Below are 27084 nucleotides of genomic sequence, written 5' to 3' on the forward strand. Positions count from 1 at the left end.
TTTTAATATTTTTTTGGTTTTCATGTATTAAATTAATAAAAAGGTTTTAATTTTTAGAGTAAAAAGTTTTGTAGATAAAGCGTAATGTAAGGTATAGATATTTAAATAATTTAAATTTAAACAATGATGTTAAAAAGCGGAACCACAGCTTAATTGTTTTATGGAATAGAAGATAAAATCCCTCTCCAAAAATTTTTTATGAGGTTTGAAATAAAATTAAAAAAAAAAAACAATCTGTCATGAAGATAAAAAAAAAAAAACAAAATAAGAATTTCTTTTATCACGAATTTTTATTTTAACATTAATTTTCAGTCGTTAGAAACAAAACCAGAAAGATGTAAAAGTATCATGTTAATTACATGTATTTTAATAGCTAAAACCCTCTCTTATTAATGTTCCCAAATTTGGGGAAATTTATTCACCAATATTTGGCAATGGAATTCAGTTATTGCCAACTTTTCAAGTTGTTTCAATCTCGATTGGTTATGATATAAATAAAAAAAAAAACTGACATTAATTCTGAAAAGCTAAATAAGAAAACGTTATAATTAAAATTAATTAAGGCGATAGGGATGGAGTGATGTTCGAAGAAAAAATTAAAATGACTACTGCATTAATACAAATAGGAAAATCACTAACGATAATGCAGTAGCATTAACTACGTAAGCTACAACTGTAGGCCGATGCTTATAATAATGTACTACACCGACTAACAATTTTTTTTGTAAAAATAACAATTGAAATTGTTCGCGCATCGGCGCGAATTATTTAATTACAAATTTTTTTACAAACATAAATTCATTCGTGACGTAATAATTCGTTTTTCCATAGTAATCATATTTTCTTCCTTAGAAATCCCCGTAGGGGAAGATACCCTCCGCCGGCCCCTCCGTTCCGAGCCCTTATGGGCTTTACCGGAGGTCATCTTCAAAACTTCCGGCTTTTGACAAATTACAGTTCGCCTCAGCTAGGATGCCACGAGTGACATTCCCATTGGTGTACTACTAATTAATGAACTCAAAACAAAACACATCTTACAAAACACACAGGGTCCTAAGTAACACTGAAAGGATTTAACTAACCAAAGGAACTGAACTACCTACCCGTAGAAGGTAAAAGTGAGTTCAACACACAACACGAAACATAAAAATATTACATGCAACAATAACAACACAGTAACATTGAAACAAAACAAGGATAAGAACAACAAAAACATAATTTATAAAACAAAACATCAACGAGAATAAAATAAAGAGAAATCCAAGCAGAGCTCTAGATCCCCTTAGCAATCCATTCCTGTGCTAAGTACACTAAAATACTTTCCACTATTGTCCATTTGGCCTGACTCCTCCAGTTAAGATTATTATTGAAATAACTACTTAAGAACTGACCTGCAATTGTAAGGCCGTTTATCGAAAAACTTTCAAATTTTTCGAAGAGGAAATGAGTAAAGAGTAGTTATTAAGAAGTTAATGGAGATTTTCTTCTAAATACATGGACGTAATTAGGTTAAAAAGTAAGCCTAGTTAAAGAAAGAAGATTTAATTAGTTAATTTAAAAACATTTTTCTAACATAAAAATAATAGTGTAAATAAGACGTCAAACATTTCTTTTTAACAAAGTCAATAATTCAAAGAATTAAACGTTAAACTTATCGATAGAGATAGAAGATATAACCTGAAAATTTTATGTGTTTATTTTAATAAATAGTTGAGAAAATTCCATCTTCCCACTAGAATGTAATTATTTATAAAAATAAAATTCTCGGTTTACTTACTGCTTAATATTTTCTTATTCTTTTTTTATTAAGCGCTCTCCAAGAGATTTCTTCCAGATATACGAAATGGAGACATATTTTCAGAAATACCATCATCACCTGGTATTCTGCCTGGCGGCAGGTCCCTTACGCCACTATTGTCCATCCATTCCTGTCCCAAGCCTCCTTATAATTTCCCTTGTAGTTTCCAATCTTCACTTCATCTATTAACTTCATCCTTGCTTCCTTTAATCTTTTATCGGCCCTTACAATGGGGCTATCAAGATTTCATTTCCTCTATTCACATGTGATAGTTTTTTCTTTGTATATTTCCTGCTCTTTCTTCTTTAATTCTGTTCATTACTATATTCTTTACTTTATCCGTTCATCTTACTTTCTCCATCCTTCTCCATATTTACATCTCAAAACCCTTAATCCAGTTCCTCTCCCTGTTCCTTATCATATATGCTTTACTTCCTTGAAAGGAGACACGTAGCATTATGCTATCCTCTTTCTTAACTTAAATTTTACTTTTATTACACAATAATTTTCTCTTCTTACTGAAGGCTTTCTTTGACACTGCTATCTTTTTCTTTATTTCAGTATTATTTTTTTTCTCTTTTTTTAAAGAAGAAGGAGAAAAAATAACATTCGGAGTAAGTAAATCAAGAATTCTATTTTTCTATGAATCTTGTTTCAGAAACACAAAACTTGATCTTCCACTTATATAAAATTAAACATACGTTTCATATTTTGTGAACTGATTTCTTCTAATATAATTAAAGAACTTGTACATTTATTGAAATTTTAAAATTCATTCCTAAAATATTTGATCTATTTTCTATTATTCAAATATAATTTCTTTTTTTTTCCATTACTCATACGATAAAAGGTTACTTTGTATCAACACTTACAAAGGAATAGAAATAAAATGATTAAACTACGTGCATTTATTAATTAAATTTAAAAAATTTACTAACTTCATTATGAATAGTCTAAGTGAAAAGCAAAAGATGAATGTGAAATGAAGTTAATAATAACGTAAACTGCCCACCTAAGACAACCCTTATACATTTATCTCTGTAAATAGATGGTTTTGTACTGAATTAAAAAACTAAACTCTACAGTGAAACTTTATGATTAAAATTACAAAACAAAAGAATTTCTGGTTTTAATGAATTGTGAAAGATTTAGCCAGTAAAATAATAATCTTACTTTATTACCCTTAACGTGTTTCCAGAGATATCGAACATAACTGACTATCGAGGATGATTTCCGCGTATTCCTTTATTTTATTAATCTTTTATTTATTTATCTATTTCTTTTTAAAATAAGGTTGCCACAGGGATAATTATGAAAATTAAGTTTTTCGAAACCAACGAATAATAAATATTTAATTGGGTCTGAATAAATCAAGATTCTATACAACGGGAGGAGGACAAGCACAGACATAAATGACATGTTTAAAGAGAGAATAAAACTAAAAACATGAAACTTATTATAAAAGACATTTAAATGGAAGGAACTCGTTCAGCTATTAGCACTGGGATCATGGTGAACGAAATTTCCTTTTTACTGCATTTTCTACTCGTCTAAGATAGGTAATATCCATTAATTTTAAAGCGAAAATTTTATGAAAAGTTTTACCTATACGTAAAACATTAAAATATTATAAATAAAATATTATAGCCTATTTTTTCTTTTACCTGTTTAGCCTCCGGGAATTATCGTTCAAGTATTACTTCAGAGAATGAATGAGGATGATATGTATGAGTGTAAATCAAGTGTAGTCTTGTACAGTCTCAGTTTGACCGTTCCTGAGTTGTGTGGTTAATTGAAACCCAACCACCAAATCACACCGGTATCCAAGACCTAGTATTCAAATCGGTATAAAAGTAACTGCCTTTACTAGGACTTGAACGCTGGAACTTTCGACTTTCCAAATCAGCTGACGTCTTTCAGCCTTACGCTATGGAACCGCACTGCAAACTTTCATAAAATTGGAAATTGCGTTTAGCTGTAACTCAGTGGTAAATTTACAAATAAACAGATTAAGCGCCAAAAGACCGAATTAAAACAGAGCCACGCTTCGCCCGGTTAAGTTTTTAATTTCCGGTCATCACTAAAATAGAAATTTATCGTATTCTTATTATTAATAATACGAGTAGAACGAAATGTGGTGACCAGTCCAGGTAGTATATACTACATTTAATGTAACTTTTAGTTTATCCGTCAAATACAAATAGCGATCAGCTGTATAATTTTTTATAAGGTTTCAATATTTGTTTCATATTTTTATAATTATATTTTTTGTTTTTAATTTATATTCATTCCTTACTAAATACTAACAATATTTGATTGACTATCAAAAAGAGTATTATTTGTGGATTTATACATTTTATAAATGTTCTGTAAGTTATTTTATAAATTGTAATAACCGTTTATCATAACTAATTATTTGAATTTAATTTTTATTTGTTAATATAATATTTAATTTGCTAAGCATTTAACACCGTTAGTATTAATTAATACAATTGTATAAATTAAATTTCCATTTACCAACAATTAAAAAATGTAAATCCTAGTACTTTCAGAGCTGTTACTCCATTTTTAGGGATTTTCTAAAACATGTTAATTTAAGTTCAAACCAATAATCGTTTTTAAATTAAACTGTTATGTTCATAATAGTCGGTTGTCTAGAATAAAATTAATTCGTACGTCAGTAAGATAGATAACAGTCGCAAACATCTTACAAACATGACGTTATTGTCTTACTGACGTATGAATTAATTTTATTCTTGACGACCGACTATTACGAACATAACATTTTAATTTCAAAACGATTATTGATTTGAATTTAAATTAACATCTTTTAAAAAATCCCTGAAGATGGAGTAACAGCTCTGAGTACTAGGATTTACACTTTTTAAATTGTTGGTAAGTGGAAATTTAATTTATACAATAATATAATATTTATGTTGGTATACGATTCAAACTTCCTTCATGAAAAAAGTGTTAGATTAAAAAAAAATCTGGACTTACAATGGTAAATCAAACTGGTAGGACGTGTAACAAGTTTACGAGATGGATGATGAACAAAAAGAAAGAATATAATAGAGTAGATGTCATGTTGTGTAAAGGGGGAAAATACAAAGGAAACATACTAAAAAGATTAAGCGATGACGTCATAGAAACAACTAGGATAATCTGTGCTTGTGTGCGTTTGACGTATAACATAAAAGTCAGTGAAGGACTGGGTAGGCGCCTTCATTATAAATCTTATGTGTATTATTATAAGAAAAAAACATGTTATGTATACTGTAAAAATAAAATCTCTCTAATTTGTCACGTTTTATAACTTACTGGTTTTACGCGCGTGCGTGTGTATATAATTTACTATTGTTGTATTGTATGTATATATGATGTAACTTCATATGTATATGATTTGACAAGTTATTTGATCACAAATTTTCAATAGGAAAAAACCTTTGTTTTAGTTTTGACGACATCTTTGAATGCCTAATCGGTTCTGTTTTTAATGATGATAATGATTATGACAATTTTATTATTTCTTGAGTCTGAAACTTTCCAATATTCGGATCTTAAGCGACATCCGAACCATTAAATTTTGTCCATGACGACAAAATCAATATTATTAGCCAGTGTACTCAGCATTAAACAATAATATTGATAGGTAAAAAAAAATATTTTTAAATTTTATCAAATTAATGAAAATTAATGAAAAGAATAGTAATATTCTATAATAGGATATGTTCTTCATAGGTTCTGGTCGGAAACAGCAGAAATTAAATAGACTGAATAATAGCTAAGTCAATTTTAATTAAATGGTATTCACGATTTAATAATTTATTTATTATTACTCGCCACGGTTCGTAATATATTTAACAGAATATTGATAATTATATTACACGAAAACGTTTATTCCACTTTAATTTATTCAGTCTCTATTCATTGAATTGCTTTCAAAGAAGAACCATGTAAAATTGAAACACGATAAATTCGCGTCATAATTTCCGAACCAGTTACCACTTGATAATTAATTTTAGTCACTAATACTGCATTATATAAAGGAAAACAATTTCACATTATATATTAATCCAATCATATTCATATCCAAGAATACTTAACCATTTGTGTTTTGACGTAACTTTAACTAATATTATCTTATAACTTTATGCGCATATTTATATTAGACCGCAACAGTTATGCAAATTGTATTTGTAATATATTTAGTTGTGACTGTACCTTGCCTATTCCGATCTGCTGAGATGTTCCTAAACGCCGGAGAAGGGATGTCGGTAACGGAGGTGTACATCGCCTTAAGGCTTCGCTGAACCCAGCGACCCCTGGGGGCGGAGGACTACCTGATCCAGCCACCTCCATTATCTCTTCTCTGCAACAAAATTCAATATGTAACATACATAACATGCGGTTTGGAATATATTATATATATATGAATTATAAACATGAATATAGAGCTTAAACGAAAATACAAGCTAATATATTAATACAACATGTAAATATCTGTAAGAACCCCTTCTACCAAGACATACACACTCGGTTAGGCTGTTTTTTTCTAATGTAAAGTTTATTTTATCATGAATTTCATATAACGTTTACCTTACTTTTGTCTATAAACTATAGTAAAAATTGTCTTTCACAGCATAGTAGAGGGTGTATATAAAATACACTGTTAGAGTGTGCTGAATTAATTAACTTCTTTTGATTATTTACGTATATTAATTCTTCTTATGATTGTACCAGGTGTAAAGTCCCTGAAATATAACAGGCATTAATAATGAGTTACTTTCTTTAAGAGTAATGCTATAAACTTTAAAATTCAGACTCTACGGTGAACAGAAAAAAATATCACTTGTAACGCTAATTATCACCTGCGTTTTGATTGACTTAAGACAGTAATAACTGCATAATATATTGTTTAACTAAATGAAGAAGACAATGTAAAATTGTATCTCATTCCTTATATCGCTGTTGGGTATAACTTTGTTAAACCACCTGGTGTAGGAGGTGTGTCAAACCACCTCCTACTACTACTCATAAAAGTTAAAAATTTTACTGGATAAGAAGTTGTGTAAGTTTTTAGACAAACGTCATAGGTGTCCAAGTTTGATTTTCTTTCTTTTCTATAATAAACAGCGTTTTCTTTTAACGAAACTAAATCTCTTTAGTCCAATTGGCTTTATCCATAGATCTATATACTTTTTCCCATTGAATGAAGCACTATATAAACATAATGCATTGTTTCAAAACCGAAAGCCACCCTCTTTGAGTTTACACTGAATACTTCATTGTATTCCAAAGGGGTACATTAATTTGTTGCTTTATAAATTTCCCCCAGTCTTTCTTATAGCGAAAATGAAGAATCCACCAAAATACAAAAGACACAAGACAATCTGGTTTCTTTTGATACAGTAATAAGATCCTTATTCAGTCAGTTCCTTGTTGGGGGGGGGGGGCGGAAAGAATGAAGCTCAAGGACAGAATATCATATAAATTTCAATGGACTTGGCAAACTGATATGAAATAATATATTCGCCGAAGAAAGAAACTAATGTTAAACCACTTCACTTCTCACATTCCTAATAATTCTAGAGTTGAATTTTTGTAATTATGTTACGTTAGGGCGTCTAAAACCGTAAATTTATGCAATTAACACACACATACGAATAGAATTCTGGTTTGAAAAAAATGTTTTTCTTTGTAAATTAAAAATTTTTAGTTTCTAGGAGAAAGATAAGGTGGAAAACATTCTTTTACATTCTATATTAATGAAGAATGAAAACAAGAAAGGTAACAAGTAATATTAACAAAAAAACCTGTGGCAAATATGTTGGAGAAATCCAGAGATCTTCAAGAAATTGGTTTGAGGGTTGAGGACGCCTGTGATAAAATGAAAATTAACTACGCACTTTAAAACAATAGATTCAACGTCTAAAGATTAGAAAGGGATAACAAAGTGGAGGTCAGGAAGCAACGATCCGATAGAATGAAGAAATACTGGAAAAATCGAAAGACCAGACTAATATAAAAATTCAACAGGAACTGAAATATGGATGACTAAAGTGGTCCAAGACTAAGTTAATAGATTTCAATGAAAATGATACATGTTATTTAATTGAGTATTGTAGAGAATATTATAAAATCTATTAATTAGATGATTTTTCATCTAATTAAAATATTAGGTGAAAAATCATCTTTTTTTTTAATTTTTGATAATTTTTCAAATCAAAATTTTCTCACCTTTTCATTCGAAGTTGTCAGAATTTAATACTTTTCACTGAAATTCGACTTTTGTTATAAAATAGCAAAAATTTTTATATTTTTCACATTATTGAGTTTTATGTTTTTTATCAAGTTTGTGTTTTCCCATGCGATGGAAGCTTTGTTTATAAAATGTCAGTATTTCTCATATTAAATATAATAGATGCGTAACTGAAATTTGTCAGCTGTGTAATAAGGATGTATTTTTTTTACGCGAGGGTCTTTTTTATATACGTTTTGAAAATGACGGAACAAAGGATTTGTTTTAAATTTTGCGTTAAAAGTGAAATAAACTGCACTGAAGTGGTGGAAACATTCCGTAAAGGCTTTAAAGAAGACGTTACGTTGAAATCAAAAATTTACAAGTAGTACAAACGGTTTCATGGAGCTCATAAATACGTTAAGACAACAAAAGTTTGCACATCCAACACATCAATGACTGATAAAGATGGATAAAATTAAGGATCAATAATCGTCAAATTATAATTAAAGACGTTGCTGAAGAGTTGGAAACCTCTTATGGCTCGTGTGAAAAAAATTTGATTGAGATATTGAGATATTTATCAGCTCAAATGTTGTTACACGAAAAGTTGCTTTTTTCAGAAATTAAACAGCCACCTTGGTTCAGGGTTTCCATTAAAGTAATATCACCAGGCTATATAATTACGTGTGGCATTTGGACACATCCAAATGATTATCAATAAACATTTGAATAAAACTTCTTAATTCACAGGTATACTGTATTCAGTTAGTTTGTAGAGTGAAGAATAAACAAACTTTACGTTTGTATTAGTGATTTCGTCATGTTTCTGCTGGGTCACGTCCCTTGTATCAGTGCTGATTAACAACACGACCGTACCTATATGCGACACAGTATTCATTACTCACATTGCACAGTAATTGCCCATACAACACAATTGCTCATATTGGTCACTATATAATTAATTAGTCATATAGTACTCCTGTAATCAAACTATAAATTTACAAGCTTATGTCTTTTAGTTCGTTTAAAGCCCTTGATCTTTTCATATTGTCACTCTTCTGTTCTCGTGTTCAATTTTGAGATGCTTGTGAATCAGCCGCCTGAATTCGTGACTCGTACGCACAATTATTTACTTTAACTCTGTAACATAACTGAATTTGGTACAGATAAAATTAATAAAAATAATTCAGTATATGTGAAAGTCAACTGGTTGGGGTGGATATATTATTAGTGGATATATTTATTGAGATCTTAGAAGGATCAGGAAAATTGAAAAAGAGAGAGAACGGAAAGGAGTAAATATTATAAATTATTTTAATGGTGCATAAAGAAGATACTAGCTCATGGCCGATGATGATTAGTGGAGATCAAGTTGCATAGGTGAGAACGAATAACCCACCGGCTTGGTCTAGTGATGAACGCGTCTTCGCAAATCAGCTGATTTGGAAGTCGAGAGTTCCAGCTTCAAGTCCTAGTAAAGGCAATTATTTTTATACGGATTTGAATACTAGATCGTTTATACCGGTGTTCTTTGGTGGTTGGGGCTTCAATTAACCACACATCCCAGAAATGGTCGACCTGAGACTGTACAAGACTACACTTCCCTTACACTCTTATATATCATCCTCATTCATCTTCTCAAGTAATACGAGACTGTAATTCCCGGAGGGTAAACAGGAAAAATGAAGGAGCGAACGAATATTTTTATATTACTGGATTATGCGACCGACTGATATATCACCAATATTTTATATGTTAAGTCGAAAGATTTTTTACCCGACTATGTTAATTTGTTTGTTCTTGCATCACGCAAGAACCAAGCAACCGATTGCTTTCAAAGTTGCAGGATACAGTCGTGTTAACCCAGGGAATGTTTTAAGCCATAGACCGAAGCCCTAGCCCCGCTCAGAGGTGAATTAAAGATATTCATTAAAGAAAAGAAAAATTCATCGTTTTGCTTCGTTATAATATTTCTGTAACTACGCTAAAATTAATAAGTTATGTATTTTTTATCGTCAATGGTGCGTGTAGTTCAATCGCTGTAGTTACTACGAGTTTCCTCGCTGGGGATTCACGACCACCAGCAAGGGCCGACAACAACCGGTGGACCGACCTGCCTTGCCGGATGTTCAGCTGGAGGGCGGGAACGCCCGTTAGAGTAAAAGGACACTCCCTTGGACTGCGTTATACTTAACTGTGGGTCCGGCTCAGAGGTGGGGGTATAGTAATGAGAGAAATAAAAAAAAAAAATTACTACGAGTATTATTGTCTCTTTCGTAATTTAACTCCTTTTTCGTGTTATCAGTATTTCTCTCACAACCATATGAGGGTAACGAACACTGCGGTGGGCTACGGGGCGGAACTCTGTGCCTAGACAGGAATGGCCACCAAAGCGAGCTCTGCGGGAAGGACGAGCAAAGCAAACTATACTGCCCTGGGATAGGCTTCAGGATTCGCCTGGGCGAACCTGCACCCGGAAGTCCAGGAAGCACTGTCCCGGGAGGTCCAGGGAGCTTTACCCCTGGCTAGAGAATCCGGGTGAAGCGACCCCTGACTGGCTAGTATATATATATGTGTGTTGCTTTCATTAAAAGTCTCTAAATAGATAAACATGGTGATTTTTAAATCATTATCAATGTTAATCCTAAGAAATCTTTTTTTATTACTTAAAATTTTAGCAATTTATGGTGAAAAACATTATATCATATTTTAACGAATATGCTTTTCACCTAGTTGAATTGAAACTATTAAAATAAATTCAAATTATTGTTGAATAGTAACAAAATATATTATTAATTTACATATTTTTATTGTAGTCTATTGTTATTTTAAACGTATTTTTATTTCATAAAACATTATCTATTTGTAATATTATTTTGTTAAATTTTTATCGAGAACTTTCAAATACAGCTACGATATTTTTGTCAATATTTTTGAATAGAAGTTTTTCATGGTATTTTTTTTTTACATGATGAGTGCCTCTCTTATCAGTTCTTTTATTATTTTTTTCCTTGTTATTTAGGGACTTGCAGAATGTTTTTATAACAGAATGAGGGATTTATATGCATATCTCGTTGTTTTGTTTGCTTGCTTGGTTTTGTCATTGTTCAATTTATTTTTTTTTTTTACTTTTTTTTATATCTTCATTGTATTGAATATATGAGATGAATCTGTTTTCACAATCCATTTTGTTATATTATTTTTATACCTTTGATAAAACTATTTATTTTTTTTATACACAAAAAAATTCAATCCTTTTTCGGTTCATTACTACTTTTAAATTTAAATAAAATATTTTTATTACGTAATGGAACGCATATGTTCAATTTTTTCAATGGATATTTTAATATACGTCGTCTTTATGTCCCTTATTTTTTTACAGAAATTTATAAAACTCCTACCTTTATTACTACATTTTTTTACAAAAGTTGTCATATTAAATTTTCTAATATTATAAAAGTAATTTATTAATCAAATATTTTAATAAATAAAATGTGAAACTTTGTTTAGAGTAGGTATAAAAATATACTGTTTAATATTTTAGATTAGATTTTCTGTTGCAATATATTTAGCATGTTATTTTTAATTAAAAGATTGAAACCAACTTTTACAAAAGTTTATTACTGAACTTTTGATAGACTCGGATAACTTGTGATCCTTCATTCGAAAATGCCGATCGATAAACCCAACTTAGTGTTCTTCGGTTTTTATCCTAAGACTTTTACCGTACTTTTTAGTTTGTACGGATTTTATTAAACCCTTTTTTATATTTAACTACTACTATCTATTCTTGGGGATTAAATCTGCAATCAATTTTTCACCAGTATACCATAATCAAACATGCTCTATTATTTAATTAAAAATTAACAGATTATATATTATATTTTTCAAATTGGTTTATTCCCAGTGAAATTATAATAATCGGTCATTATTGATGTTATTTGATAATTTGTGAATCTGTAATAAAATATATTTTAATATGAAGTACATAATACACAATAAAAAAAAATTTCATAACTACTAGGCTATGATACGTACACTAGATCTGTAATGTCAGAGGATTATATAATATATATATATATATATATATATATAAACAACGTTTAGCCAAATATAGTTTTTTATATATAAAATCATATACAACGAATGTTAAATTACTCTTTACCCAACTTATTTCCAGAATTTTATTCCACCAATTTCGATTCAGTTTTTACTTCCATGTACGAAGTAAATGAAGTGTTGTAATCGCGAAAATATTAGTTTTCAGATTTCAGATCTCGCATAACTCAGAATCGATTAGCCGTAGAATGTTGAAATTTTAGATTTAGGACTGTTGTAACATCTATTTGTGCACCTCCCCTTTTGATTGCAATCGACTGAACCAAAAGTGTCCACAAAGTCAGAAATATTTCAATTTTGGACTCTTAACTGAAGTAATAAGCCCTAATTGAGAGCTTTTCAATGATATGACATAAGTGGTTCTTATTTTTATTGGTTCCAGAATCATTACCAAATAAAATTTTATTAATAAAAATGAAAAATGATAATTAAAATTAATAAAATATTTGGATCTTACAAGAAGAAAAAATTCTCTTCAAAATGATATTAACAAGCTTACCCTTTCCAAGTTTCCCAAAATATGGAGGACCTTAAGGGGATTGGAATATATTGTATCATATCGAATAGTAGATTGTTTCAAGGTAGGAGCATTTACTAGATTTCATTTTTTATTTTGAACCGTTAAGTTGTTATGTATGGTTAATTAATTCATTCATACTAATAATATTTATAATTTTTACATATACGAACAAATTAAAGTAAATAATTATTAAAAAAAAAAAAAATGTAACTGATATCAAGATCATGTAATGTGATGCATATATATAGAATTATAAGATTCCCACTATCCCTGCCGATGTTGTATATTTATATATAATGTATACTGGGTCCGAAAAATTTAAGACGAGATATATCGATTTTTCATAATTTTATTAATGGTGCTTCATTCATATCTTGCACAGAAACTCATATTAACTGCGCTGCAGAAGACCAAATAATTTTATCTAACGTGACGCATACATATAGAATATCAGGATTCCCACTGTACCCCTACTTCCACGCCGGACGGCAAAACATTTTTTTGTCAATTTTCAGACTGATTTCTTGTCTAAAGAATTTTTTTATATCTTGGTACCACTGGAAAAGGCAGCTGCGTCGATAGCAACAAGATTATTTCAATCGGATTACTAGGAAAAAGTTATGAGCGAATAAACAGAAAAAAATATAAGGGTCGAATATACAACCACATTGGTTCTGCAACCACACGAATTTGAATCAATATTTGTTTCGGTACCGCCTGGTAGCTAAAGAGCTTCGAGTCTGCGGAGAGGTCCAGTCGAACGAGCATATGATATTCAACCGCCCAGCTCTTGAGAGGCCAGAATTCAGGCCACCCTGGAACTTAATGGTCAAAGGGAAATTGGCCACTCATAAGCGGCGAGTCAATGTGGCTTGAGCCGCATTGTCGGACCGTGTGAGCGTTCCTTGATGCCGTTGCTTTTTCAATCGGTATCAGTAGTTTATATAAGGGAAAGTCCTACCTCGCTGCTGCAGGAAGCTTCTCTAGAGTTATGGCTGGTCATCAGCCAACTAAAGCTCCAACCGCTTTAATATTAGAGGACAGGTACTTGCTGGCATTAAGCGACCTAGGCGTGGCAACGAATTGCTATCTTGACGAGATAAATTTAATTTATTGAATGTCATATATATTTTAGTAGTTGACGAGGTGCGCCTACCCATTTTAGTAAATATATGACAAGTGAGCGGTCAGGACACGTAAGCCGGTAATGTATGGCACCGCGCTTAGTTCGCTCACGCTGTTAGGTAAGCTCTAGGAGTTATTTAGGACACCGGTCGCTAAACTGATTCGAGGCTCAGTAGCCGTTTGTGGTACAGACATTCGACCTTATGCTTTAGGACGACCGAATGGGGTGGTGTCGGGAGAAATGCTATGCAAACATATAACCTCCTTTTTTGAATTCGGTTAAAAATAATTCATATTTCTTTATTTCACCGAATTTTAGCTTACACTAGATAGTATGATTTTTATAATATTTTTTTACGTCATTTCTTATTTATATCAAGATGCTAGTCTCTTGTTTTTTTGGGTTTCTTGCATACGACGTTTTACTTATATTTAGCATTTCTGAAGGTAAAATCGTATTTTAAATACAAATTAAATTAAAATTTAATCGTAATTAAAGTTGATTGGTATCGGCATTAATTTTAAAAATTATAATATTTTCTTAAAAATTAATAAAATTACTAAATTAAATTTTGTCTATCAGTAAATAATCTTTGTGAAAAATCTGTTTTAATATTTTTAAAAAAATATTTCTGATTTATGTCCAAGCAAGATAAAATTTAAACGATGCTACTCATTCTAAGCGTTTTTATTAAAGCCGCACGTAATGAACGGTTTCTTTAAAAATTAAAAAATAATAATTAAAAATAAAGTAAATTTGGCCATGATTGTAGAAAACGCCTGAAGTAGCTTACATTTTGCTTTCACCGATCTTGTTATAAATGATTTTAACCGTACTAAAAAATTAACGTTGTTTCGTCTTGTTTTATACATATATATTTTTTACCTCCCTTGGGTAATTTCAGGTCAATTTATAACCACGTTAGGTATATTACTACATAAGCTTACATTCTGTACGCTATGTTGCTAGTTATTATACGGCTGGCCGGCCAGGCCTATGAAACTATTAATATTATATAACGAGAAAGAGAAGGAGCGAACAGGTTACGTGTGCGCTGAGGAAGATAGAGAGAGACTGATAGGGCTCTGAGATATCAGCATCCTGTAACAGCAACAACTCTCTTTTACCTACACCGGCTCTAATGAAATACAAACACGGCTGCTTTGAACTCTCTCTCAACGCTCTCACCTTTTCCTCCCCTCCCGTTGCCTATAAACTCCTCTTCCGCCTCACTCACTTTCCAGTAAAATTCATTAAATGGTAGAGAATAGAATTCACAAATGTATACTGTAACATTACGTCGCTTCAGTATACCCCCTCCAAAAATAAAATACGAAAAATTAATTTACCTAACTTTGTAAAAAAAAATAATGCATCATTCACATCGAACCGATTCAAATACATAACGCTATACACATAAAAATTAAAATAAATAATATAAAAAAAGAACTTTACAAATTTAAAAACTCATTTGTAAATTAAATTTCACTCTCTTTTAACTGTGTGTTTTTTTTATGAAAGTATAATTACGAAATTTTTCGCTCTTGGTTATATTTAATTTAAAAGCTTTTCAATTGAAATTTCAATAAAGTAGATTACAAAATATAACAATTTTAGCGCAAAATAAATAAACATATTTTTCGTTTTTTTTAGTGTTATTTCAAATCATGTTGACTGTAATCTTTATTTATTTAAATAAATATGTTTTTAATGGATACCTGTCCATTTAAACTGCTTTTTTAATTATAATTTTTTTTTAACAGTATTAACGTTTATTTCCCACCAATATTCAGAATATCCACTCTAAAACATCAATAAAGAACGAATATGCAAATCATTTATTAATTCAGTAATAAATTATTCAAAATTTGTTACTTTCTCCAATATTGCAGTACAGGCTACTATAATAATAGAAAAATCATGTAATGGGCTAAAATATTCTGTCTCCTTTTTTTTATTTTTAGAATATTAGGTTTTTAGTTAAAAAATTAAAAAAAATAAGATAAACTAGGATGTAATTTTATGTGCACGGATACAATAAGTATTGATGTAACCCTATAAGTGTGTTGGCATATATTTTTCTAAATATTTATATTACGGGTAAACATAAATTCATAAATTTTAGCACGGTGATACCTATATAACATTTTTTCCTAATTAAGTAAAATATTTTTTCATTTTTAAACTAAACCTATTTATTTTTTAATGAAAGTAGAATGAAAGAAAGAAGTAGTTTCCTTCATCTTTAATCCAAGATCCTTATTTTAAGACAGGTACATTTTCGTGAAAGCTTCACCGGAACACTATTGGAAACTATTAAAATAAAAAGAAGGTTCCATACGTAAAAAATTTACTAGAATATTAAAACTGTTAGTGTTGTTATACAAAAAAAAATAAAAACATCTATCACACACTCCTTCTTGACAAACCAATAGTATTAAATATAATTTCACCGTTTCAAAATTTCTGACCTTTTTAATAATAAATACATACACGCTCTTTCCTAGGGAAATATGTAATTGTTTTTAATAATTTACATAATTTATTCTCATTTTGGTAACTGCAGTTTTACTCCCAGTTATACTATTGTACTCTTCTTTACAATAAGAATTTTTTTTGTCTTCGGTCATTTGAGTGGTTTGATGCAGCTCTCCAAGATTCCCTATCTAGTGCTACTCGTTTAATTTCGGTATACCTCCTGCATCCCCAACAATTTGTTTTACATATTCCAAACGTTGCCTGTCTCTAACGTATGGAATAAAATTTTTCCCTTTAATCTGTTCCTCCAATATTAAAGCGACTATTCAAAGATGCCTTAATATGTGGCTTATAAGTCTATCTCTTCTTTATACTATATTCTTCCAAATGCTTCTTTCTTCATCAATTTTCCGCAACACCTCTTCATTTGTCACTTTATCCACCCATCTGATTTTTAACATTCTCCTGTAGCAGCACATTTCAAAAATTTCTAATCTTTTCTTCTCAGGTACACCGATCGTCCAAGTTTCACTTCCATATAAAGCTACGCCCCAAACATATACTTTCAAAAATTTTTTCCTGATGCTTTAATTAATTTTTGATGTAAACAAATTATATTTCTGAATGAAGGCTCGTTTCACCTGTGCTATTCCGCACTCTATATCGCTCCTGCTTCGTCCATCATTAGTAATTCTACTTCCCAAATAACAAATTCTTCTAACTCCATAATCTTTTCTCTTCCTATTTTTACATTCAGTGTTCCATCTAAATTATTTCTATTTCATTTTATCGCTTTCGTTTTGTTCTTGTTTATTTTCATGGGGTAGTTTTTGCGTCAGACTTCATCCGTGCCATTCATTGTTTCTTCTAAATCTTTTTTACTGTCAACTAGAATTATTATATCAGCAGCAAATCTTAGCAGCTTTATCTTTTCATCTTACACTGTTACTCCGATCGAAATTGTTCTTTAACATCATTAACTGCTAGTTCTATGTAAAAATTAAAGAGTAACGGGGATAGAGAACATCCTTGTCGGACTCCCTTTTTTATTACGGTTTATTTCTTATGTTCTTCAATTATTATTGTTCCTGTAAATGTTAGCAATTGTTCTTCTATCTCTGTACTTGAACCAAAATTTTTTTAAACGCTGAACATTTTATTCCAGTTTATGTTATCGAATGCCTTTTCTAGGTCTATAAATGCCAAGTATGTTGGTTTCGTTTTGTTTAATCTTCGTTCTACTATTAATCAGAGCACTAAAATTGTTTCTCTTGTTCCTATACTCTTCCTGAAACCAAATTGGTCTTCTCCTAACACTTCTTTCAGTCTCCTGTCAATTCTTCTGTACAGAATTCTACTTAAGATAAGAAATATAATATGTTTTTAGCAGATAAATAATTCTAAATCTTAAACGGATTCAAACCCAGAACTTGGCGATCAGTATTTTGACAGATTTTTTTAAAGTTTGTCAAACAAAAATTTGGATGGTCTAATGGAATCTTTGAATACATTCGCGACTCAGATTCAATGTAATCTAACTGCCTGGTTATAGAGGTAGTATAAAATAAAAATTATCTGTTCAAATTTCTCACATCCCCATCTCTAAACAAAAATCATAGATCCAATTCTTTAATATGGTATAGTAGAAATACATAGATGTATAGGAGGCATAGCGAACACAGCTCCACCCCCTATTTGATCTCGAGAAGGAGGATAATTATTTCTTAATATTTTCATTTTTCACCCGATGGTATTAATATTTTAAAATTTTTGTGAAATTGTAATTTTGTAATTAAATTTCTTTTTTTTTGCAAGTTATCATACTCACTATAATTACAATTTTGACAATTTTTGCATTGTGTTAAATACTGCCGAGAAAGTTTAGCGAACATCTTTTTTGTCGTTTTTACTTCCTTGTTCGATTTAAAGGACGTATTGTGATAGCGAAACATTTCGGTTTTCATATTTCAACGGAAATATCCATTTTGACCATTCCTGAATCCATTTCGACTAGTTTCGGCGTGACGTCTGTACGTACGTATACATATATATATATATATATATATATTTATTTATATGTATGTACGTATGTATCTCGCATAATCCAAAAACGATTAGCCGTAGGATGTTGAAATTTTGGATTTAGCACTGTTGACATCTAGTTGTTCACCTTCCTTTTTGATTGCAATCTAAATTAGAATTAGAATTTTAATTAATGAAATATTCGGTTCTTTAAGGGAAGGCACATTGGCTCGAATCAGAGACTTCATCTTCTGTTGTTTTTTTTAACTTTTTTTTATTTAGTTTTTTAACTTTTCTTTTAATTTAAATATATTTATTTATTAACCCGTGATTGGAAAAAAAAATTTACAATAAATAATTCATTGATAATAAAAAAAAATGAAAAAATGATTAGTGAAATAAAATTACAAATAAAATAAAATAAAAATAATAAATTTGGTACAACATCTGATTATTTAATATTAATTGAAGATTATAATTTAGAATCGTATTATTTTTGGATTTTCTTAGCGAATTTTTATAAAGGTTGTATATTTATTTAAAAAAAATCATTTTACTTAATTATATGACAGAAAAATAAAATACATTTTTGAATTGTATTCAATTTAAAGTGATTTTTGAAATATTCTTTTACTTGTAAGTAATATACACAAGATTTCTGGTGTGTCGTATAAATAAAAATTAATAATAATTAAACTATTTCGTTTAGTGAACTCCTGTATACCGATTAAAAATATTAATTTTGACCTTACGGTGTAGAATAATCAGTTTTTGTTATTGGATTATTTGGTAAACAATTTATTTAAAGAGTAATCAAGGCGCTTTTATTCTAACCTAACATTTCAGATAAAATTATTGAACTAATAATTTTATAAATATCTGAATTAATTTTATTAATCCCGGCTCGTTGGTATTGATATATAAATTATTTATATAATAGTTTCCATTTACCAACAGTCTTTAATAGTATGTTCGAGCGCTTTCGGATTATTAATCCATCCTCAGGAACATTGATGTGTTATACCTTTATATTCTATACTTTTACCTTCTCTGCCCCCCCCCCCCAAAGCAGTATTCAGTTGGTATAAATTGGTTTATTTATTTAATAAAGAAAATAATTAAACTGTGGTTTTAAATTAAGTAAAGAGTACCGATATCAGTGACAGAGTGGTAGATAATTTAATTGGTATTTCGTTGGTAGTATATTGGTTAGTGATGACGTAATCTATTTACTTAATACTGCATTAAATAAGGCCAAATCACAGTAAATATTTTCAGTCTTCTTAGAAAGAAATCACAGAAAAAGAAACAAAATTGTCTATTCTTTCTATATATTTTAATTGATTTGGTTTTATTAAAAATTCTATAAATACTAACCAATGTCAAACATTTTTGAAATATGTTTGTTTCCGGTATATTGTTTTCTTTCCATCTTAAGATTCAAAAAGTGTTAACTGCAGTTGGAAAATCTTCAAAAAATCATAATATTTCACATAATCACATTTCATTTACACTGAAATGATAAATGTAAAAAAAAATACAATGGAGAAAGAAAAAATAAAAATCTTCTATTAATCTGAGACGTAGTAAAATCAAATACTGTTTCCTATAGAAAGGGGTGTATTGATTAACATGATTTTTTATATTTCAAAATAAAGCGTTATCAAGTGGTAATAGTTTTTAACTTTTCCTTTAGAATTAGAGGAGACGTATAAATATTTTCAAAAATGAACGATTTATTAAAATTCCAAAATATTATCCTTTAAATCTTTTTTAGATCACATTTTATAATTTTTACACCAAGTACTTTATTTAACCAAAAATAACATTTCTGCTGAAAGAACATTTTTTTTTTTTGCTTTACATCACCATATAAACTTGAAGGAGATTGTGCATGGGATATGGAAATTGAACTTTAAAGCGATTGAAAAATACCATGCCTGATCGGGATTCGAACCCGGAACATCTCATCTCAGCCTCTCATCAAATCTCGGCCTCTCATCTCCCGATGAGAGACCGAGACTCTACCACTCTGTCACGGATATCGGCACTCTTTACTTAATTTAAAACCGCTGTTTAATTATTTTCTTTATTTAAATAAAAAAAAATAATAAAATGTAATTATTTGAAAATTTTAAAACTAGGCTAAGAAGTAAACTTTAAGCTCTATCAAATATCGGAAAACGGAAAAGTTCGACATTATTACTGACACATTTTTTAATAATAGGTTTTATAAATGAATAAGCTTTAAAATTATCCATATTTAAAATTTTTATGATCTTTATCCAACATAATGCTTCGTTCTCTTTATATTTTTTATATGGTATAATATTAATATATTTTTTAAAGGAAATTGTACTGTAAGTAAACATTTGTGCCGTGTTGGCTGGCTACACGGATAGCATATAATAAATAAACAAACGGTGCAGTCTTTTATTTATTCATTCATTAAGCCTCAGGCTTAATTAAATGAAAATTATATTAAACTCGAGATGCAGTTAATTTATTTGAAAACTAATGTACTGTTTTTAACGTCAGTGTATTTTAATTGCATCAAAGAAATAGAAAATTAACATTTTGTCTTCGTACGATTTTCTTTGAAGTTCTAAGTCAAATAAATTTAGACAAATAATTATAATTATTACATCACTGGTGGATATCTAAACTTTTTCTGCTAAAAAATAAAAATTAATCAGTTTTATTTTAGTTGATTATTTTTTACGATTATTTATAAAATCTTTACCAAAGTAAAACAAGTAATTCTGTGGTTTTAATTAAAATATTAAAGTAATTAGTTAATTATTTTTGTTTTTATTAAGATTATTAACTTTTGTAAAAAAGAAATAAGAGTGGCTTAAGTTTTACTCGACTAATTCACGAAGAGATGTTGTTTATGTCCCAGTAACTTCAGAACGTCTGTAGAATTGTGTAACTCTGGGTACATGAAAATCTAAAGAAGATAAAATGGCGTACTTTTAACACCGCTTTATCTCAAGCCGTAGACCAAATTATTAGAATTTTTTTTTTTTTTTTTTTTTTTTTTTTTTAAGGGCGAAAAACGGTTGAACGTTATCATCGCCCGGAAATTATTAGAATTTAATCAATTGGAAAATTAGAAACGGAAATCTATGCGTATACAATAATTAATTAGAAATAATTACAAAATTATAGAACTAATTTTTATAAGATTATTGACTAGACTTTAACTGTTAAAATAAATAACTTTCTTTATTTTATATAATTCGTTTTGTTGCTGTAGAACTCCCGTGGACGATCTTTGTAATTCCATACTCAAAGAAGGTGTTTCTTCTTTAATCTGAGCAACGGCTTATTATAAATAAAAATATATACACGAGTATATATATATATTACAAACTTTAGAAATGCGGTGCTATAGGAGAATGTTAAAAATCAGATGGGTGGATAAAGTGACAAATGAAGAGGTATTGCGGCAAATAGATGAAGAAAGAAGCATTTGGAAAAATATAGTTAAAAGAAGAGACAGACATATAGGCCACATACTAAGGCAAGGCATCCTGGAATAGTCGCTTTAATATTGGAAGGATAGGTAGAAGGGAAAAATTGTGTAGGCAGGCCACGTTTGGAATATGTAAAACAAATTGTTAGGGATGTAGGATGTAGAGGGTATACTGAAATGAAACGACTAGCACTAGATAGGGAATCTTGGAGAGCTGCATCAAACCAGTCAAATGACTGAAGACAAAAAAAAAATATCGTATAAAAAATGTTTCTAGAAATATTCAAATTGTGTGCTTCAGTACAGTAGACTAAAGCAATAAAAATGTTAAAATAATCCAAATAAAATATTCATGTAATTTTACTGTATTTGATTCTAATTAAAGGAAATAAATTGAGACCATATTAATTTATAATGTGAACAAATAGAACTGATTTACAATGAAAGTGGATCCAATTGTTTACAGTAACTAGCACTAGATAGGGAATCTTGGAGAGCTGCATCAAACCAGTCAAATGACTGAAGACAAAAAAAAAAAAAAAAAGAAGAGTATATATGTACAGAGTGTTTCATTTTAATCGGCCCAGGCGATTTTCTCGTAAACTACGCGCAACACAAAAAAAATAACAAACAAAAGGACTCAGACTGGAGGGGGACACCTTATCGTGACATTTAATTTTTTCAAGGTTATCGTGATCTTTTCAAATAGAACCATCTATTCCTGAACCCACCAATGAAAAGAGAAAATTTTATATTGAATTATATACAATATTACCTTAAACCTTTTTTCAGGCTTTCATTTTAATCGGCCCAGGCGACTTACTCGTAAACTAAGCGCAATACAAAAAAATTATCTAAACAAAAGTTACTCAGACTGGAGTGGGTATATATATATATATATATATATATATATATATACACACACTCAAACACACACACACACACACACACACACGCACATAATATAAAAGAAATTTCATTAAAATTGTTTATTATCTATGAAACACGTACAAATATCACAGTAGAAAGTGTTTTAATTAATTAAGTGTTTACAGTATTAAGTGTTTTAAGTCGTTTTAGAGAAGTATAAATTATAGATTCTTCAAATAAGGCATTTTCATAATTCTACACATCAACATATTTTATACTTTAACGGTAACTTTACACCACAATTTAAATGTTATTTGTAGATGTGTACTGCATACGGTAACTAAAATTGAATTTAAAGATAGGTTTTATTACTTAATATGAGTTATTACTAAAAAAAATAACAAACAAAAGTACTCAGAATGGAGGGGGACACCTCATGGTGATATTTAATTTAACCTTGAACTTGACCATTATTTCAAGGTTAAAACGATCTTTTCAAATAGAACGATCTATTTAAAAACATGTCAATTTAAAATTGACATGTTTTCGTTAAATGTAAGGTTATTTTTTTTTTAGAAGGGAACACTTATTTAAAAAATTGTAAATATAATTTTATTTAGATTTTTTCTATTGTGGTTAGACAAATATAAAATATAGAATAGATACGAATAAACTTAAACGTAAACAATAAATTTCTTCGGAAACTTTTTTTTTTCAAAAAAATTGAATAAAAAACATTAAATTTTGTTTATAATGGCTTAATTTTTTTAAAAATAATGATTAAAATTAAAACAAGTCTAGATCTAAATTACTAGCGTTTGCGTTGTACGAATCAAAATATAAAGATAACATAATTTGGCTTATTTTGTTTTAAATTAAAATCATAAATTATTCCGTAGCTAATTTTATATTTGTTTTATCTTTTATTTTGAGACAGCTGCGCTTTAATAGTTTCGATAGATATTAAATAAGTTTCATTTAATCAATCGCTCGAAAGTAATTTAATTATAATTTGTTCTTTTTATTCTTGTTTAGTAATAAGAGAAGAGTTATTATTTATAGAAATAATTTTGACTGTTCAAAGAACAGTTACTTTAATATTATTTTATATGGAAATTTAAGACAGCGGGAAAGTTATTAAACTCGGTTTGGGTTTTCATTTGCTTGTTTTATAGCCTCAATTTGTAAAGTTATTCTACATTAAAATCGAGAACTGAATCGGAGAAAGAGAGCGATACATCGCCTGTTTCTTTCCCACTCCTCTTTCTTCTTCAAATGCCGCCGTTCATAATGTGTGCAAATCCTCCATCTCAACAGCAAAGCGACCGACTGAGCAAACTTTACAAAAATAATCCCCTCACTGTAGTAATCCCCAGTTAATTGTTTCTCAAGTTGCCAGCACTGTACTGTATAGCTGAAACGTATCACGGCAGTGGGATTATGTTCCCGCCACCTCTTTGACGATTCAGTTTTCTGCTGCTTCTATCGCCGGTAGAGGGATTGAGAAAATACCGTTCTTAGAAAACTGAAATAAGATATATGAATTTACCCGGTCATTATTGCTATATATAAATTTAACGTAACTTAATTCTTCTTTTTTTAATATGGTCAAAAATTAACTAGAGTTAATTAATCGAGTATAAAACTATAACCAAAATTATGACTGTTACTTGGAAAGATGGTATGCTGCGTTCACCTTACAAACCGATGGCTCCGCTAAACCTGAAGTTTCAGATAAAGATACACTAATTTGTTGCTTTACACTAACTGTACCAGTCTTTATTATAGCTGTGACTCATATAACATATAATTCATCTTAGGTATAAGAAGGTTTAGTTAGTATTTCTTTCTCTGAGAATAATGTTGTTCACTGTTCTGTCAATCCCTATGATAAGTAAATTGAAGACATTCACTAATTTGGCTGACTATTACCTTATTTCAATAGGCTTGGTGTATGTGACGGTATATTCAGTCGATCAAAGAAGTCAAAAGGCTTCAATCTTCCGAGTAATCTCGACATCAGATAATTGTTATTAGAATAGCTAACTAAAACCAATATAGCTAATGTGGCACCTAACAAACAATACGTTATTTTTTATTAATAAGTTATTATCATCGTCATCATTATCATCATTTGGTGTAGTTGTCACCATTAAGCCACCGCTGTCTCTAACTCATTTCCATTCAAACCTTCTCTTTCTCTCCCTTTTAGTTACCAATCTTTACACCATCTATTTAATTCATCCTTCTTCCTTTCTCTTTCTAGTGACACTTCCTATGCAGCGGTCAAGATTCCATTTCCTCTAACTATATGTCCTATCCCGTTTCCTTTTCTTTTGTCTATTTCCAAAACAAATGCTCTTTCTTCTTTAATCTATTAATTTTTAAGTTATTCTATTCTAAAATTGGTCCTATTATCTGTTATTAATTCTGTTCTAGTAATTGTTACCGGTATTATTAGCAAATCTTCTATACAATTTTATAGTATAGAAGTCTTCTGTTACTATTTAATTAGTGAATTTATTTTCATTTCATTCTTGTAATTTATAAAGTTAGAAAAATTATAATGAATATTTTATCTAAAATTATTTTAGTTACCCTATAGTTTAAGAGAAAATTAGAGGAAAAGTGATACATAAAGTAATGATAAGGATTGTATCCAACCTTCTTTCAAAAATTGAATGCAGATGCAACTTTGGTGTTGGAAGTTATATTGTTGTCAACTTTCAAAGTAATTTAAAGAAAAAATTCAAATAATTTAATGAATTTATCATTAAACAATGCCGCTCAACTACATACACCGTTTTCCAGTTTTAAACATTGAATATGTATTCCTGAAACTCCAAGACATCTTGATCGATGGTAATATGGGTTTGTACCAAGGCAAACCAGTAACAACAATCGTTATTCTGACCGATTACTACCTGGCCCGATCCGACCAATTACAATTCTCCTATCATTGCAGTTCGGCATCAACTACAAAAAAAAAAAACGATACCATCATACCACCCGTTGTCAACCACAATCTATGCCCGGTCAGAATCCTAATTCCGGACGGCGAGCTAAACCGGTTTTTTTTTAAATCCTGGAGCTTAGACCCTTGAATTGGCCTGACTTACACTGCTATCAAATTATTATATTCAAATCCAGAATGAAAAGGCAGATTTCCGCCTATCTTAACCAATATCCAAGGTGCCTAATGTTTCGGTTCTATGAAAAAGAAATTGGCTATCATAAAAATAAATCTTTTATTCCGATCAGTACATAATATATTGTTTAAATTACATTATTATAAGATAAAGAATAAATACAAAAACATCAGGTAAAAAATATACGTGATTAACGTCTATATCAATTATTTAAATATAAAAAAACGGAATACAAAAATTGATAAAAAAATAAAATTATTGATTATTTCCCTCGACTGAAAATTATTTTGAATATACATTCATGTACACGTTGAACATAATGGAGAAAAATCAAGTTTTTCTTAATTAATATTATTAAAAATTGTCATATATATTTTCAATAGTTGACGGGGTGCACTTACCCATTTTAGTAAATATATGACAAGAGAGTGGTTAGGACACGTAAGCCGGTGGTATATGGCCCACGATTAGTCCGCTCACGCTGTTAGGTAAGCTCTAGGAGCTACTTTGGACACTGGTCGCTAAATTGTTTCGTGGCTCACTAGCCGTTTGTGGCACAGACATTCGGTCTTATGCTTTAGAGCGACCAAATAAGGTGATCGCCGGAGAAATGCCAAGCAAACCAATATACAATATGATTATTTTTCAATTTATTTAAATATATATATATATTTATATATCCTACGACACTCCCGGTAACGTAAGGATTCCAACACGGGGTCATACAGCTAAATCGGTTCAGTCATTGAGTTGCTTCGGTGAAAGAAATATATATATATATATATATATATATATACATACATACACCCTAAGTAAATTAACCCTTTTTGAGTAGTCTTGTTAAACGTAAAAATATTTAATTTTTCTAATAACTGGTCTCACACTATTTATACTTATAGGCACCAGATCTGACGGCCCATTTTTGTATCTTAAAAACTTGTTCTGACTTTTTGAGGGAGCCTAAGAGATAAAGATATGCGTAAGCATAACATCTATAATAGTCTTTGCGTTTCATTAAGGTGCTACAAAGTAAGAATGGATAATTTCAAATTATTCCAAACTAGATCGATTAGACATCACAAGAGAATTTGTCATCTAATAAAAATTTCCAAAAAATTTCGCTTTGTAAGCAACAGAAAAATTATCGTTATCATTATTAATGAGAACTCTTCCAAGAGAACAGCAAATACGTCTACTAATAATAAAAAAATCATTAAAAAAATTACAAAAAAATATATTATTATACATATTATCTTGTAGATTAAGCAACAGGTGAATAT

At 29.8% G+C, this 27084-nt stretch overlaps 1 protein-coding gene across 1 annotated transcript in view; it reads right to left on the reverse strand.

Annotated features, from left to right (window-relative positions):
* Window positions 1-27084, reverse strand: part of LOC142326580 (kinesin-like protein CG14535) — a 771779-nt gene that overhangs the window by 303195 nt on the left and 441500 nt on the right. Inside the window, exon 3 of the mRNA XM_075369160.1 lies at window positions 6023-6170. Within this exon, the coding sequence (XP_075225275.1) occupies window positions 6023-6170 (148 nt within the window). The remainder of the gene's footprint in view (window positions 1-6022; window positions 6171-27084) is intronic.

The sequence above is a fragment of the Lycorma delicatula genome, chromosome 6 (genome assembly GCF_047948215.1).
Source record: "Lycorma delicatula isolate Av1 chromosome 6, ASM4794821v1, whole genome shotgun sequence".
NCBI classification, from domain to species: Eukaryota; Metazoa; Arthropoda; class Insecta; order Hemiptera; family Fulgoridae; genus Lycorma; species Lycorma delicatula.